The sequence below is a fragment of the Carassius gibelio genome, chromosome A23 (assembly GCF_023724105.1).
Source record: "Carassius gibelio isolate Cgi1373 ecotype wild population from Czech Republic chromosome A23, carGib1.2-hapl.c, whole genome shotgun sequence".
Classification (NCBI taxonomy): Eukaryota; Metazoa; Chordata; class Actinopteri; order Cypriniformes; family Cyprinidae; genus Carassius; species Carassius gibelio.
The window spans coordinates 16,354,975-16,371,250 of record NC_068393.1 but is presented as its reverse complement, the minus strand read 5'-3'; the positions used below and the strand labels follow the sequence as shown (position 1 = coordinate 16,371,250).

The following is a 16,276-nucleotide window of genomic DNA, read 5'->3' as shown; positions in this document are numbered from 1 at the left end:
GCAATAATATTTTGCAATATTACTGGTTTTACTACATTTTCATGTTTCATGTTAAATGTTTCAAAAACATTACAAAATTATAATTATTCAAAACTTTTGACCAATAGTTTATATAATTGAACATATTGTACATAGAAGTATAACATTTACATTTAAGCTTTATTTCAGTCTATTTTTTAGTTTTAAATCTTAGTTGTTTTTTTTTTGTTTTTTTTATCAATTATCTTTGAGTTATCTGTGAGTTGCATTCTGTCAGCATTCCAGATCCTATTTTTCTTTTTTTTTCCCTCCGATCACTTTGCATGCTGGGATGCGGTTGTGATGACAGTGGTGGTGCAGCGCTCCATCCTGCTGACCTTCAGTGGCCCTGTGATATGTAGCGGTGAGTGGGAGAAAGAATCATCTGCCTTGGTCCAAACTCATGTGGTTGCACTGGCCTCACCAGCATGTCGGCGGCAACGTAGCCTGTAATTATTTCTAATACCATTCTTTATTTTATTTCTGATATTAAGTGAAGCAAAACCTCTAGTGTCGTGAAAACACACCAATTTAACGCTGTGTTACCCCGCTGCCCAAATTCCCTCAGCGGTTACTGTGGATTCAGGGTGCATGACTGTTCGAAGAAGAGGGCTGCTCTTGTGCTTTTAGTGGTGGGAATGATGTTTGGAGCAACGGATAGACTGGCACACTCACACTGTTGATTTTAGGTTAAGTGATTTAGACATACCCTGTCATAACAGATTGCGGTTCTGAGAAATGATTGATGGATCATAAATGTAGCTCTGGAACATATGGAAAGACAAACCTGTTATTGAACCCAAACTGTGAGCACTGTTAGGAAATGAGTGGTTCTCTGCAAACACAAATAATGAAAATATAAACTTTATTGTGCTATTACTCTATATGAAAACAACTTTTCTAAACTGAGCTAAAATATTTAATTTTATCAGCATTTCTTTTTTTTTTTTTTTTTTTTTAAGCCATCATACAATAATAAATACTTTCCATTCACAATATTAAAAGTTGGTGTTCAGTGCATGTAAAACAAGTGTCAAGAGACAAGAAAATCAGGCTTCTGACAAAGTAATCATGTCTCTGAGATGTATATGGACTCAGTTTGATCATCCATTTGTGATCATCGGTATAAATTATCACACAACTGGATGGAATTACTCCTACAATTGTAAATAATGATAGTGTATTCACCCCACTTTCAGATTAAATCACATTGCAAGTTGCAGCATAAATATATAGATCATATCCATTTATAATATTTACAACATTTTGGTTATTTTAGCTGATATACATAATACAGTTTCCATAATTGTGGCTCTTTCAAAAATGTGAACTGTATGTCCACTGTAAACTAGGTAGCAGGGCATTTACAGGATTATCTTTACACACTTTAAAAAAAAAAACTAGTATGTACTTGTGCATAATCAATGTAGTCAACATAATGTAGTATTCCAAAAGAAGTCTTTTTCTCTCCCAAAAGAGTTTTGGAAATAACATGCTTCTGTCAGAGCCGAATCGACAAGTCAATCTCGGGTCAATCTTAATTTTCTCTTCCCAATACTTTTCCATCAGTACAATAACATGGTATACCACATGATAATAAATGGTATTAAAAAATGGCAGGAGACTCAAAGCAATGACGGGAAGTGTGGCAGGTCCGAATGGGAAATCACAAGAGGTTGAGCCGAGTTCGGGATTCCGCTACATAGCAATCGGAAAAGGAAGCCCCATCCCTTGAGAAGCACTTCACACAGTTTTATGTGAGACGAGTAGGACTGCAGCTAAAGAAAACAAAACGCTAAAATATTTTAAAGAACCGCCCATATGTTAGAGTTTTGCATTGGTTTATGAGAGAGCATGCTTGTGGTTCGCCAACCACAGAAACATCTGTCAAACTGTGTCCAGTTACTACTTTCTAGCTTCCATGTTCCCCAGAGTACCAGAGACGGAGATCAGGAGAAGAGAAGACAAACTAGAACCTCAGAACTAGTGCTTCAGCATGCTGAATACACGAATGCTTGGTTCTCGACCCATTTCTATAGATTTAAAGCTATGTTGCAGTACCATCACCAAAATATTGTGTTTTTGGACTATCATCAGCTAAGAGTTCTGTACATGCATTTTTTCGAACTTTTCTCAGTAGTTAATACATTATACTTGCCTGTTCAACCAACAGATTGTTTAGTCCCTTTTTACCTTCCTGTCTTCTTTCTTTTCTTCAGTATTTAAACTTAAAATGTTTATTAATTGATTTATGTCTTCCAGATACCCCAGCAGCCCATTCCATTATCCAGTTTTGGAGCCTTTGCCTCCAGTTTGTCAGTTTGTTCAATGATGTGTTGATCATAGACACTGATGGACAGTCTGTGTACTGGTGCAGTTGAGGCAGCTCACATGACAGCACCAGTGGAAAGTACAGTGGCATCTTTCTGTGACCTGCTCCATTCGAGTCTTGTATCCCCTTCCACAGCACAGCAACTCGCAGCCGTCCAGCGCCGGCGATGAACTATTGCAGGTGCGTCCCGATGTGCCATGCGTGCCTGTTTTACCATTGTAGGAACAGAAGTTGGGTGACTTTTCAAAATACACGAGGTCCCGAGCTGAAGGGAGCTTATGTGCTGGGTTCTCGGGTTCCAGGTGGCGAGGGTCGGCTCGATGGGATGCACGGTTGCTTCCTTTGTTGGCGTACACGACTCGGGAGGCGCCGTCGAACCGGTCCTTCAGGTAGTCTCCCACTACACGGAAGCTGGGCAGTCTCATCCAGCATGTTCGCACAGTGCAGGACCCAGACATCCCATGACACTTGCACTCTTGCTGCATCTCTGATGCGACTGTCTGTAGGGAGAGAATTGAAAATTAATTTATATTATCTATCTATCTACTATCTATCTATCTATCTATCTATCTATCTATATCTATATATATATATATATATATACCCTATATATATATATATATATATATATATATATATATATCGTTGATCCATCACCCATAGATCGAAATAATTGTATTGATAAACTTGTTAATGACATTTAAGTATTTTATTTAATAGATTAGATATTTCTATAAAAATTCCGCACATTTTATCTGTATTGTAACCTGAATTATTATATTTAGATATATTAATGAAAAAAAACATAATATAATATAATATAATATAATATAATATAATATAATATAATATAATATAATATAATATAATATAATATAATATAATATAATATAATTTAATATAATATAATATAATCTGTAAATGTGCTGTGTTAAATTAAATTTAAACTAATTTTATTAGTTCATTAATATTTCTTTAGAAAAGTTCATTAGTATAACTCATCAGTAAATTAATTTGAATAATAAAAATAGCCATTTTAGGCTGATAAAATTGTTATTTTAGCACCTTCCCACCTGTACTTTGAGAAAAATCCATGTATTGACAGATCTATTAATGACATCTGCATTTGGAGGAGACAAATGGCTTTTGATTGTCTCTTACCATTCTCCCTGCCTCATTGTTGTGCAGGTTGGTCAGATACCGTAGATCTCTGCCCCTCTCACTGGAATCTACAAACTCTCGCCCGAACATCCTGCCAAAATCCACATTGTCGCTGCAGCCTCCCCAGTGCCAGTCTGGCCCTCCAGGACCCCGGCGCCGGTAGTCGCAGGTGCAGGACTCAATGGCTCCCTCAGAGCAGGACCGGGCCACGGCGTGAGTAACACCAGCACTCGTGATGGCAAACACAAATGCAGTCTCACGGCAACCTAACAAAACAATAAACACCACTTAGATGCTGTGTCTCCATACAGAAAATATTCATGTGTAATTCCATGTTCTCCTATTTCACTGTATGAGATATGAATAGTGTGTGTTGTTTAAATGTTTCATAACGTCACTCTGAGAAGCCATGCTCACCTCGGTTGACAATTTTGCCAAAGACATTTTGGCTGTGGATGGTCGGACAGTTCCAGCGGCGGTTACGAAACTGCCATTTGCATTCCTTGATGGCTGTATGCAGGCCTGCAGCAATGGCGTGCAAGATCCCAGGGTTTAGCCGGATCAGTTTTCTCTGACGACGACTCAGCAACGCAAGGCTGGGGTCCAACGCCAACTGCACATTCTTGGAGTTGGTCAGGAGATTGCCTGAGGCTGCCACATTCACAATACCCCTGTTGGAGAAACAGGAAGATTGACAATTGTAAGTTTAAAAAAAAAGGTATTTTCTCATTTGACTGGCATGAGATGCAAAAACATTTTTGGCCAATTTCTCATTGATTTGCCTTTTTAGTTTGTGAGATGAGAATCACAGACATGTGATGTGCAAAAATTTTAATTGAAAAATTAATAGTTTCACTGGAATGCTTGGAAGGAGATATCACAGCAAATAAATATAAAATGTTAATGATGTAATATTGAACATAAACCAAGGTATGCCTATATTTCTAAATGCAACTGGCAGTAGACTGCAACAGGTCAAACTGTCCAAACTGAAATCAATCTGAAAACTGCTTAATGCTAAACTTTTCAAAGAACAAATCAGGTACAGAATTTTATAATTCCTCTAAATAACATATGCATTTAAAGCATATATAATATAAAATAATTTATTTATATAGTTTCTATGTAGTGTATCAGCGTGTTATCATTTTTAATTCTCATTTTGCCATTGTTATGACATATACATAAAGCTTTACATCAGCATGAATCATTTTTTATTCTCCTTTCAATGTTATTATGACACATACAGCTTTGGCTCATAAGTAGTGTTTTGTAACCTACTCCAGAATGCTCAGCACATTACACAAATTCGACCCTGAAAATGACCTGGAAAGGAACTGCTTCCAGCCATAAAATAAATCCGCATTTAATTTATCCCAAATTGGATTGAGAAATATTGTCCCGTGTTCAAGCCACACTGTCAAAATGAAAGAGAAACCGAGAAGAAGAGAGAGCGCGCGCGCGCGTAGGCAGTAGCTCCGCGTAAACAGGCGTAAACTCAGACTGCATTGATTTATTTGGGAACTGAGTTTGACTTCTTCAATTTAAGCATAACTTCGCGCTACTTTATCATATCAGTAATATAGTGTTTTGTTTTGTTTTTTATTTAAAGGGATAATTTACAATACAGCTGCGCGCGCAAATGTTTAGTAGTTTAGTGACTCAGATTCACTTCAACCCTTAACAGCCTACAAAAGAAAAAGCATTGGTTGTTGACATTCTAGGATGAGTGTACTATATCTTGTATGTAGGCTTCTTAATGCCTTATATTATGGGCTTGCTATATCTTACCACCACCGGCCGCTGTTGTTCACCGCCACTGTGCCAGTGAGAGAGGAGACCAGGAGGACACATGCCGCTTTGACTGCGAGGAGCAACGCGAGTACCCGCATGATATCTGAAAGGGTAAAGTTAACCAATTAACCTCAAATAAGTTTCCTGCAATGATAAACGATGTCAGGACCTTTCTATATTAGAGGAGCTAGTGAGCATCTTACCAATTATGAATTTAATAACAATAGCAAACAATTCATGTAGTGCACAGTAATAATGAATGATATTATGTTCTCGCTTTTTAACGTTAGAATTTTTTATATATACAGAAAATGCGATTTGTGTAGGAATACATATGTGTAGTTTTAAATTAATGTGAAAGTACTACCTACTGTTCTTTAAATGTAAATATGACTCAACAAAAATCTCAAATATCAACCAGCGCAAATACATCAGCCTACATTTTAAAAAGAAATAAATTAGAAAAAGTGAGAACCAAACTAGTCAGAGTGACCTAAAATATACTTCAAGCTCTTTCAAAAAAAAAAAAAAACTTAAAGAACATGAATAAGCTTTCTTAGTCTCCAAAAAATCATACAGCAACTCACGAACCAGCCTAAAATGCTTCTTTAATATGTTTCTCAAGGTGCTGCATCTTTAATTTAACATTCTAAATTTGAATAAAATACATAAGTGATTCTGGTGCAATAAGCAATCACTCACCACTCCACATTCCAGTGCGACTGACAGTGTGGGTCAATGTTTATTCATAAAATCAGTGTAGAAGTAACAGAAAGGATCCTGGATGGGATGCCAGTGCTGCTGCTCTTACAGTCTGTGTGTTAGTGATGCTCTGCTCGCAGCACTGAGCGCGTGGGACAGTCCCGTAGACCTGATCCCCTCGGTGACTGATAGGCGACACATTGTTCACATATTGAACGCTACAAGATAAATAAAAAAGGGATTTGCTGCTCTCATCTCCCTCTGTTTTTTTCCTCCCTCCTTTTGAGTGGAACTGAATGGACGGATAGCTTAATTCTTCTCATTGGGCACAATGCATACTGGAGGCAAACCCCGACATAAAAGGAGAGGAGATGAAGAAAGGATCCGTTATAGGCGCTTTAAATTACATATCATTTTGTAATCCTCGTCCGGGGGATTCCTCAGATACATTCAAGCGAACTCGTGTAAAATGCAGTCCCTTCAGGTGTCTTCTGTACACGCAGAGCAGATTTATTCCTTCTCATTGCGGTGGGAGTGTGTGCGCGCGCGCGCCACTTGTGTCCCTCTGCGTGGATGGTGTCACGACACAGTTACATTAACAGGGGAAAATGAAACATCTAAACTGGCCTTTTTACCCTGGGTGCTTGCATGTATTACTCACTTAACTGCGTCTCCTCCCTCTTGCGCGTTCTTTTTTTTAGATGTCCATACTTGCGCTCTGCACTCACTCACTCGTTTGTACTGTTTAGCCTAAATAAAGTAGCCTACATTAAGCTGAAACTTCATACTATAATTATGGTGACAAATCTGGGTTAAATGAAAGGTAGAATATTAAAGACAATGATAGCGCTTAATGCTGCTTCAGTTTAGGTTTAATCTGTGTAACACATTTTTTGTTTATTTTTGTAACTCAACTTTTTTACCCTTTTTTTGGTTTTGTGTGTCACTTATTTCGAAATATTTCCATATCTGTATGCCACAAATTTAAATCCACTAATATGCCCATCTCTAAGTTGTGTACATTTCTCCACTGCAATGAGACTGATGGATTGTAACTATCCGGCTGTAACAGTTTTATAAAACGTGGAGAATTTACATATTGGATTTATTATGGTAATCAGAACTATTTGTTTACAATAATTATTTCGTCACCACCCTAGCCTTATTTCATTTTAAACAATTAGATGCAAAAGGAAAATAGAAAACGTTTTATAAAACGTTGGGTAACAACAAAAGAGAGCGTTACATATCTTTTAACCTTACAATGAATCGCATAAATCTTAGATTTTTTTACAGTCTTACAACTTCTAATGGTAATTTAACCCATGTAGCTAATTTACTATACCATTACCATTTTTGACATTTTAGAGAACGAATAAAATAAATCGTTACAGATAAATAACTCAACACGTTTGACTTGCAATTGTGACACCAAAGTAAAAAGAGCCAAGATAAAACTGTTCACCATCTGGACTGCAGACCTCCCTTGATCACATATGGTCAGTAAAGGCACGAATCAAATAGTATTTTGCTGTCAGTTTTGACTCCATACATTTATGGTGTCGTCTGCGCAGAGAATTATGAGCAGTTGGCAAATATTAAATGAGCTTTTTGATGTTTTTTTAAAACACATATAGCCTAAGGTGTTTGATGTCGCCATGAAAGAATCAGAAAGAAAGAGAAAGTTTTTTTTTTTTTTTTTTTGAGGGATTGAAGTAAATGTCTAACTGAAGGAAGTGCGCTTTTGTTAGTGGTATTTAATGAAGGCTGCTTTTCTGGGCTTAGTAGTCTTATACTCTTGAAGGATCTTAAACAGTTTTCCTGAAACACTCATGCGATGCAGCGCAGATTAGTGGCAATCCGGTTAAAGGGACGCCTTTTATATACAAATCAACTTCAAATCACTTTTTAAGCCACTTAGATATACACGCCATGGCAAAATGCTAATGCACTTTTCGTTGCCAGAGCTTAAGAAGAAGAGTAGAGGTGATTAGCTCCAATTGTAAGAATTGATCATCGGGAACAGGAGGTGATTAGTCCAAAAACCAAGAACTGTTGTCAGGATTTGGTGTTAATGATGGTTAAGGGTGGATTTAACTCAATTCATGACATTAATCCTAGTTCTACTGTTAATAGTAATATTAATAAAGATAAGAAGCAAGATGCTCGTTTTTTCACCTGCTGTGTATAGTGCATGACCACCAGCACGGTAATCCTTTAATCTTGTAAACTTCTAATGCCTCAGATATTCTGGTTTATTCATATATTCATCAGAACTATGTTCAAATCTTCTTGTATCATGTCATCAAGCCTACGTTGCAGCTAGATTATTTAAAAAAAATAAAGAGAGAGAGAGAGAGAGAGAGAGAGAGAGAGAACACTGACAGCTTGTCTATTGAACAAACTTATTATGTGCATTATGCATAATTTGTTGGCCCACTATGTAATTGCGTATCACTTCAATGAGCCTTGAAAACAACCTCTCCATCATGGTCAGTTATGGGACTAATTATACGCACAAACTCAGACGTGTATAGACAAACAAACGAAATAAGCCTATTTTCCAGTAGTGCTCTAGGCTATCCGCAGCAACAGTCAGCAAAGCCTTCTCATTAAGTGTGTCGGGGAAAATGATGAATGTGGGCTTAATTAAAGTGAAACGTCACTAGGGCTCTGCACGGTGAACTGTTGAACTGATTCGGAGAGGGGGGTGGTTGGGCGACCACATGAACGCGCACACGCACCTCGCATTGTTCACGAAGAACCGCACGCCTGCCTGCTGCTGCTGCTCTGCTTATTGTAGCCCATATGAATGACTTTTAGTTTAGTTTAGCTTATACACGTTGTCTTGACATGTCTTGTCACGAGTTCTGCAGTGCAGACAGGTCGGATAATAGTCCTGTTTCATAAACAAACAGAAATAGACAACAAGAAAAATAGATCAGCAAATAAATACAAAGGATGCACACACTGCAAGTAACAAGTCAAAAATTCTAGGATCCAGTGCAACAACCATAGCCTACAGCAATTTACACACTAGAAAGGCAATTTTGCATTGGGCAGTGAAAATTATTTGTATAGCTTTCCCATCCACTAACTTATAGCATTTTACTTGATTATATGAGTTTCATAATTATTCATTAATTAATAATTGTGATAAATTCGATATTATTAATCAGCAATTCAATTCAATCTTTAGTATACTACGTCAATTTAAAGCTGCAATTAAATTAGTTTGATTTCTGTTGCATTAACTAAAACTAGTATCTATCTATCTATCTATCTATCTATCTATCTATCTATCTATCTATCTATCTCATTGTTTATACTTGTTGTCTTATCAGTTATCGTTTTTTTACCGATAAATGATACTAAAACAGCACCACATAATGCCATTAAAATACCTCAAAAGAAAAAAAAAACGTTATATTAAAAAAAAAGACTATAATTAATTTGCTAATTATCTCGTAAAACCATTTTGCGTAGGTACATAGTATGATGCAAATACTAGTATTAAAATAGAATAAACAAAAACAAAAATGTAGTATAATGTAATGGTTTGTTGTGTCAGAAATAAAAACAAATAGGCTACAATAAATTAAACGTCGATTTTTCATATCAGTTGGTCACTTGGTCAAAAATAATCTATATAATGTGCGAGGATAATACAAATAGATTGAAACCTGACGTGTAACACATTGTTAGTCACGTGTTGCTCAGCGCACTTGATGTGAAAAAGATCCAAATATCGTCAGTGCCCTTGTTGTCAGTATGCGTCTCAATTGAGAAAGTAGACTATTGGTTTAGGCTTCTGCTGAAACTGATTTATTCATAGACAGGTTTATGCCCATTCAGCATGCCCACTATTGGTGGGGGTCAAGATTATCACATGCATTTTTAGGAATATACAAAGTTTGTCTGGCCTTGCTACTTTTTTATCGTGTTGAAAACAAGCGCCTCTGGCGATGTTTGCCCACCCTGACGGCGACCCCTCCTCTCCCTCCTTCTCCTCCTCAGTGACACACAGGCTCCCGTCCCAAGCTCCATCAAATGCTGCTTGCTCAACTCCCCGCTCCTCACACAAACAATTGAAGTCATTTCCAGTTCGTCTCTAACGCGATCCTACAGGTGTTTTAATGTCCCGTCGAGAAAAGCCTTCAGCGCAATGGAGTTACCCCACAGACAGTATTTGGGACGAGTCCTGATTGTGACTGCAGCGCTTCTGTCACCTGCGTTCACGTAAGTAGAAAGGTAGAAGCGCGTTTAGGTTCGTGCCATGGCTGCTAGTATCTAAAAGTAGTAAGCTAGTAAACGACTTGTATCTAAAACGAATCAGTATCTTTTTAATTTATTTTTTGCTATTAGTATAGTCAAATGAGTATAATTTTCCAGTAAATAGAAGGCTACTTAATCATTGCATACTATACTCATTCCTTTGATACTAGACTGACTCTTCCATTGTTACTTGTAACAAACTGCACGTTTGCCATTGATTATATGGGAATTTGTTGTTTAGATTCTAAGTAGAATGTATTCCAACTGTTGCTGGTGCTGTTATTACTAGTTAAACAGGTCTTATTAGTAACAATTACCTCCTAGTACTTACTGAATAGAAACTAGAGTCTGTTCCTGTAATTCTTACATTTACATTTATTCATTTAGACGCTTTAGTTTTATCCAAAGCAACTTACAAATGAGGACAGTGGAAGCAATCAAAAACAACAAAAAACCAATGATATATAAGTGCTATTTATTCTATACTAAGTTTGTTACCACAAACATTTTAATCTCATTGGAACTGTGTGGTTGTGGATGTTCTCTCACTTCTCAAAACTCTCAATGGTTATAATGTATTTATTAACATCAGCGTGTTATGATTAATATTTTCCCCACAAATCTTTTCCATATAGTAATTTTCTTTCTCATCAGATTATGCCAAGACACTGATAGAAACCAGGGTGTTTGAAAATTCATGGCTGCTTTATGTATGCCTCTGGCAAGGTCACAACCTTGTTTGAGTGTCAGGCCACTCTGCTGCTGATATGAAAAGTTCTAGAATTTGTCACTTTTTTTTTTTTTTTTTTTTTTTTGCCGCATTTAAAATGTTCCAGTATTGATCATATTATTTGAAATGAATATGGTACCATAAAAATATCCATTCCTGAATACAATATTTTACTGCTTCTCGTTAATGACTGAATTCATTGTAATAATTTCTTCACATATGAGAGTCATTTAAAAAAGACCACATTTGATGACGCTTTTTAACAGCAGCCTTCTGCAATATTTACTGCATGCAGTGTTACTTCATGATATCACTGCTATAAAATGAATTTTCTCCTTTCTCAGGGTATTGGGCAATGACATCCTTGGCCTGAAGGTGGCAGGAGATCCAGTTCTTACCCCCAACGCAGTGTGTTTACGACTGGCAGGCCTGACCAAAAAACAGATGCGTTTGTGTGTGCGCAGCCCTGATGTCACAGCCTCTGCTCTGCAGGGCATTCAGGTTGCTATTCACGAATGCCAACACCAGCTCAGGGACCAGCGCTGGAACTGCTCCTCCCTGGAGAACCATGGCAAGCTGCCCCATCAGAGTGCCATTCTCAACATGGGTGAGTTGATGGCAAAAGGAGCATGAGCTGAAGCTGACGTTGTAGAGAGCCAATACAGTCATAATCCGGGCATCAAAATGCTATGTTGCCCAAAGAGGGAAAATATCAGAACTGAGTCATTGTTTAAAGCATTTGCACCATGGAAAACATATTTTATGAGATTTTAGGTAAAGGTCATTATAGATAATTATCTCACCAGTTGACTCATATGCACTTCTCTTTCTGAAGGTTCTGTTTACCCCTTTTTTGTGATGTAAAGGTACTTTCTTTCATCCCAGGTTTCCGAGAGAGTGCCTTCTCGCTGTCCCTGCTGGCTGCAGGTGTCGTGCATTCAGTGGCTTCGGCCTGCAGCCTCGGTAAATTGCGCGGCTGTGGATGTGAGGCTAAACGTCGCCAGGATGATGACAAAATCCGGCTCAAGTTAACCCAGCTCCAGCTTCAGACTTTGCAGAGGAGTGGCGTGTCCATAGCAGGTGCAGGAGAGAACACACATGAGTTCGGTTCACTTCACGGTAGCCTGCCGGCCAATCTGCACTCGTCCCACCCCGTCAGTCTCCTCAAACCCATGCCGGATGAGGTCACGACGCTGCAGGACACCTGGGAGTGGGGAGGATGTAGTCACGATGTCCGTCTTGGTGTACGGTTCTCTAGGGATTGGTTGGATTCTAGAGGATCCCCCCGTGACATACACGCTCGTATGCGGATTCATAATAATAGAGTGGGCAGACAGGTGTGCTTTTACATCTTCAAATCCAAATCTTTTCTGATAATCTGTACTGCAGTTGAATTGGTCTAAACCATGTCCTTTTTACATCTGACATCTGACAGTCCATCTGTAAAATATCTTCTTTTCCATTACTGTTGAGACTCTTAAATGTCATTGTTCCATTTTTTTATTAGCTACCACATGTAAAAATATATAGACAGAGTGATACATAGATGGATCTTACTCCCATTTATGACATGGTGTTAAGCATTTGATTAACTTCAAAATCTAGATATACTACATTCTTTTCATTATGTGTTTGACTTTAACAGGTAGTTACTGACAACATGAGAAGAAAGTGCAAGTGTCATGGCACATCAGGCAGCTGCCAGTTCAAGACCTGCTGGTATGTTTCTCCTGAATTCCGGCTTGTTGGTTCACTGCTACGGGAGAAATTTCTGACTGCCATCTTCATAAACTCTCAGAACAAGAACAGCGGAGGATTCAACTCTCGAACTGGTGTGAGCACCAGCTCAGATCAGCTCAGAGCCCGGCGGAGGAACATTTCCCGTGAGTTAGTGTACTTTGAGAAGTCGCCCGACTTTTGTGATCGGGAGCCAGCGGTGGATTCGCCGGGGACACAGGGTCGCATCTGCAACAAGAGCAGCCTAAGCATGGACGGTTGCGGGTCGCTATGCTGTGGCCGCGGACACAACATCCTCAAACAGGCACGGAGCGAACGGTGTCACTGCCGCTTCCACTGGTGCTGCTATGTGCTCTGTGAGGAGTGCAGGGTTACAGAGTGGGTTAATGTGTGCAAATAAACCAACCCACCTTGATCCAAATCCTCATTTCTTTTTTGGACCGAGAGACAACAAGTGTGTTTTGCTCTCACACAGTGTGCCTGTTTATCCATTTCTCTCCTTTCTTTAACCTTCATCATCTGGGATCCATTTGCATTGTGTTGCTGTTGTTGTCCTCAAAATGCCAAGTCAGAGATTGAGGAGGAGGTGACTCATGTCATTTGTCTTTTTTTCCTAACTTTGAATCTTCAGCCTCCAAAACCAAGCAAATGGCCCCAACCCCATCTGCACTCCTCCAAATAACAGCAGGAACAAATTATTCCTGTGAAATATAGGCACTGCTACAGTCTACCTTTTTTTTACATTTAAAATGTGCACTTAATGTATATTCCTTACCTTGGCAAAATGTTTGAGACATTATTCTTGATGGCGAAATACCATCAAGAATCTGAAACACTGTGTCTTGCAGTATTACAATCTTTGCCCACATGGATCATGAAGAATCAATGGCTGTGATGATTGAAGGGAACATCTCAGTGCCTTTTATGAGGTTTCATAAGATAGGAAAACTCTCCCAAGTCTGGAGCGAATCTTGGCCATCAACTGAGAATGTGCCTTGCATAGGGGTCTGAGATTATTTGGTTTTTATGAAAACCAGGACAATTGTGGAGTTGACATGCTGTGTAACCCCATCCTAACCCAGAGACAGACTAATCAGAAAACGGAGATGGATAGAGTGAAGGAACGACTGGAGAACACTTGTGCCTCCCGTGGATTTTTTGCAGCTGATTAAAAACAGTCACATGTCATCTAATACTGCTGAACAATACTGGATGCCAGATGACTTTGATGCAAGAATGGAAGACATTCATACTCTCAAGTCTTGAGCTCAGCTGTATTTAAACAATATAATTATATGGATAAATTAACTTTCATATATTGCTGCAATTTGCATTCTTAAAAAGACTTTAGAGAATTTATGTTACAATGTTTAAGAATGCCTCAATTTTTGGTTATGAAACCTTTGTTGGTTTATCGTGTATAGGTTTTAGAACCAGGAAAGACCCTCTAGAACAGAGGAAGGGTCATAGATCAGTGTATTAGATATATTTCTACTCTTCTGACCTCTCATAATGGGCATCAGGGATATGCTTTTAATAAAGAGTTTTATAAGCAGATTGAGGCATGAACCGGTTTTATAGGGATCAGCTGTCCAAAGTTGCACCATGTGCTGCTGAGTGTTTGTCCTTGTCTGTGAATCTGCAACTGTCAGAGTTGCAGACCACTGTGTGATTTCCTAACTAAACACAGGCGTCTTCTGATGTCTATGCTATGTGTGAGTTTTCTGACAGCACAACAATCACAAAAATTTTAGGAATAAATTAATTTTTCTGTATGATTCCTCACGAGTCTCTGTAATGAGGATATGCTGTGGTGGTTGTGAATTGAGTAAAGTGCTTCTCATGGTATTTCCTTTGGTAATAAAGATGGGAGCAAAAGAGAACTAGAGAAAAGAGTGGTGTGGAATGATAAAGCGCTGGATATCTGGTTTGCATTTCTTTATTCATTTAGCATTTCACCCTCGAGCTGCTGCAAGGGGGAATTTCCTGTCGCTGTTTCTCCCATGTGTGAGACGGAGAAACTGGATGGCCATAGACCCCCCCCCCCCACCTCCCCCAACACAATGCAGTGTAGCCAATTACACATACAAAGCAACATACTGACGGCATGAAGAATAATGACAATCAGACACAGCCCCAGTAAAGACAGGAGGCCACAGAACTAATCTGAAAATGCTTCAGTTAGCTACTATACGTTTGGATGGTTGGATGGACAGACGGACGGACGGACAGACAAATAGATAGATAGATAGATAGACAGACTGACTAATGGATAGATAAATATATGGGTGGGTGTTTAGATGGGTAAATAGGTGAAAGACACAACAAGAGATATCAATGTTAGCGGATATGGCATTATGTGAATAGTGCGTATACTAAAGTAAATCAAAAGAGAAAGAAAAGGGGAAGAAATACAGCTGGAAACATCTGCTTCTGGGCTCCTTGTTCAGCTTCCATTTTTGATGTGGGATAGAGAGAAAAAGAGAAAGGGAAAGAAAAAATCAAGGAGCCAGCTACCCAGAACATCAAAGCCGTTGCCTAAATGTGCAAGCCCTCATTAGTTCTGCAAGCCTAACCAACCCGACTTATGATTGTGTTTGCTGGGGTGCACTTTGGCAAACACTTCAGAGTAGAGGCTCCTTTAAATTATAACCCCCCCTCCCCCCATCCCAGCTTTCTGCTCCCAAATCTACCCACTGTAGCCTCTTCTGCCCACCCCATAACCCCCAAAACTCCCAGTGCACACAAGCACAGCACTCCCCCCCACACAGCACTCCACCCTATAATCTGGTGTGCAGCTGCAAGCATCTGCTCCACTCCCTCTCTCTTCCTAACAACCACTGAATTGATAAACACATCAATCATAAAGCCACTGACACACGGTGGACCGTGTGAAGTAACACGGGAACAGAGTTTCCTTTTCATCTGGACTAGGTCTGGGCAGGCACTTTGTGCTTAATTACTGTTAATGCAATATTACTTTTTAATTAATAAATTGATGCATGAGAATGAGCACTACATTATGAATAAGCCTGACTTGAATGATCATGTCATGATTACTTGTAGCGTTCAGTTTAACCTTATAATGTTTACTCAATACGAGTGATCTTTTGCTTAGTCTCTGCTGATAATCTGGCATGCATCTACTGAGTAATTTTGCAGCATGCGGAAAACAGCTACTTGCTGCCAAGTTCTGTAATTTGGCAGCATCTAGCAGGTTACTTATTCATTAGGTTCAGTCAAAGCTGAATAATCACAATATGGAAATGTGCTTCCAAACACTTGCAGCAATAGATCCTCCAGCCGTAAATGATCACATAATACACATTTCAGGAGGAAACTTCTTCAAAATGTTCACTCATTATTGAGACACAAGACTTAACACGTAACACAATTTTGCCTGACAGCTTTACCAATGTAACCTTTCTGATATGATTTAGAGATCATGAGACTGTTCTTTACACAAATTTACCATTTTTATTCTTATTTTTATGTGTCCTTTTCTTTTTTTTCAATACTGTTAGATA

At 38.7% G+C, this 16,276-nt stretch overlaps 2 protein-coding genes across 3 annotated transcripts; one reads left to right on the top strand and one right to left on the bottom strand.

Moving 5' to 3' along the window:
* Nucleotides 1-910: 910 nt before the first annotated feature.
* Nucleotides 911-5,411, bottom strand: LOC127944157 (protein Wnt-1-like). Its single transcript, XM_052539964.1, has 4 exons — nt 5,303-5,411; nt 3,929-4,182; nt 3,512-3,777; nt 911-2,850 (listed from the first exon to the last, which is right to left on the bottom strand). The coding sequence occupies exons 1-4, from the start codon at nt 5,401-5,403 to the stop codon at nt 2,359-2,361; spliced, it is 1,113 nt and encodes a 370-aa protein (XP_052395924.1). The 5' UTR covers nt 5,404-5,411; the 3' UTR covers nt 911-2,358.
* LOC127944155 (protein Wnt-10b) lies at nt 5,284-14,627 on the top strand. 2 transcript variants are annotated; one of them, XM_052539963.1, is made up of 4 exons: nt 5,284-5,416; nt 11,357-11,619; nt 11,898-12,349; nt 12,658-14,627. In XM_052539963.1, exons 2-4 carry the CDS (start codon nt 11,457-11,459, stop codon nt 13,147-13,149), a joined length of 1,107 nt encoding a protein of 368 aa, XP_052395923.1. In that variant the 5' UTR covers nt 5,284-5,416; nt 11,357-11,456; the 3' UTR covers nt 13,150-14,627. The 2 variants fall into 2 exon arrangements, with proteins under 2 accessions (XP_052395923.1, XP_052395922.1); XM_052539962.1 differs by lacking the exon at nt 5,284-5,416 and adding an exon at nt 9,930-10,246.
* The last annotated feature ends 1,649 nt before the right edge of the window (nt 14,628-16,276 follow it).

Coding starts and splice junctions, on each gene's coding strand:
- LOC127944155 (XM_052539962.1), top strand. CDS start 10,173: ATGGAGTTACCCCACAGACAGTATTTGGGACGAGTCCTGATTGTGACT. Junction 10,247..11,356: donor CTTCTGTCACCTGCGTTCAC/GTAAGTAGAAAG, acceptor CTCCTTTCTCAG/GGTATTGGGCAATGACATCC. Junction 11,620..11,897: donor GAGTGCCATTCTCAACATGG/GTGAGTTGATGG, acceptor CTTTCATCCCAG/GTTTCCGAGAGAGTGCCTTC.
- LOC127944157 (XM_052539964.1), bottom strand. CDS start 5,403: ATGCGGGTACTCGCGTTGCTCCTCGCAGTCAAAGCGGCATGTGTCCTC. Junction 4,183..5,302: donor AACAACAGCGGCCGGTGGTG/GTAAGATATAGC, acceptor TTTCTCCAACAG/GGGTATTGTGAATGTGGCAG. Junction 3,778..3,928: donor TGGCAAAATTGTCAACCGAG/GTGAGCATGGCT, acceptor TTGTTTTGTTAG/GTTGCCGTGAGACTGCATTT.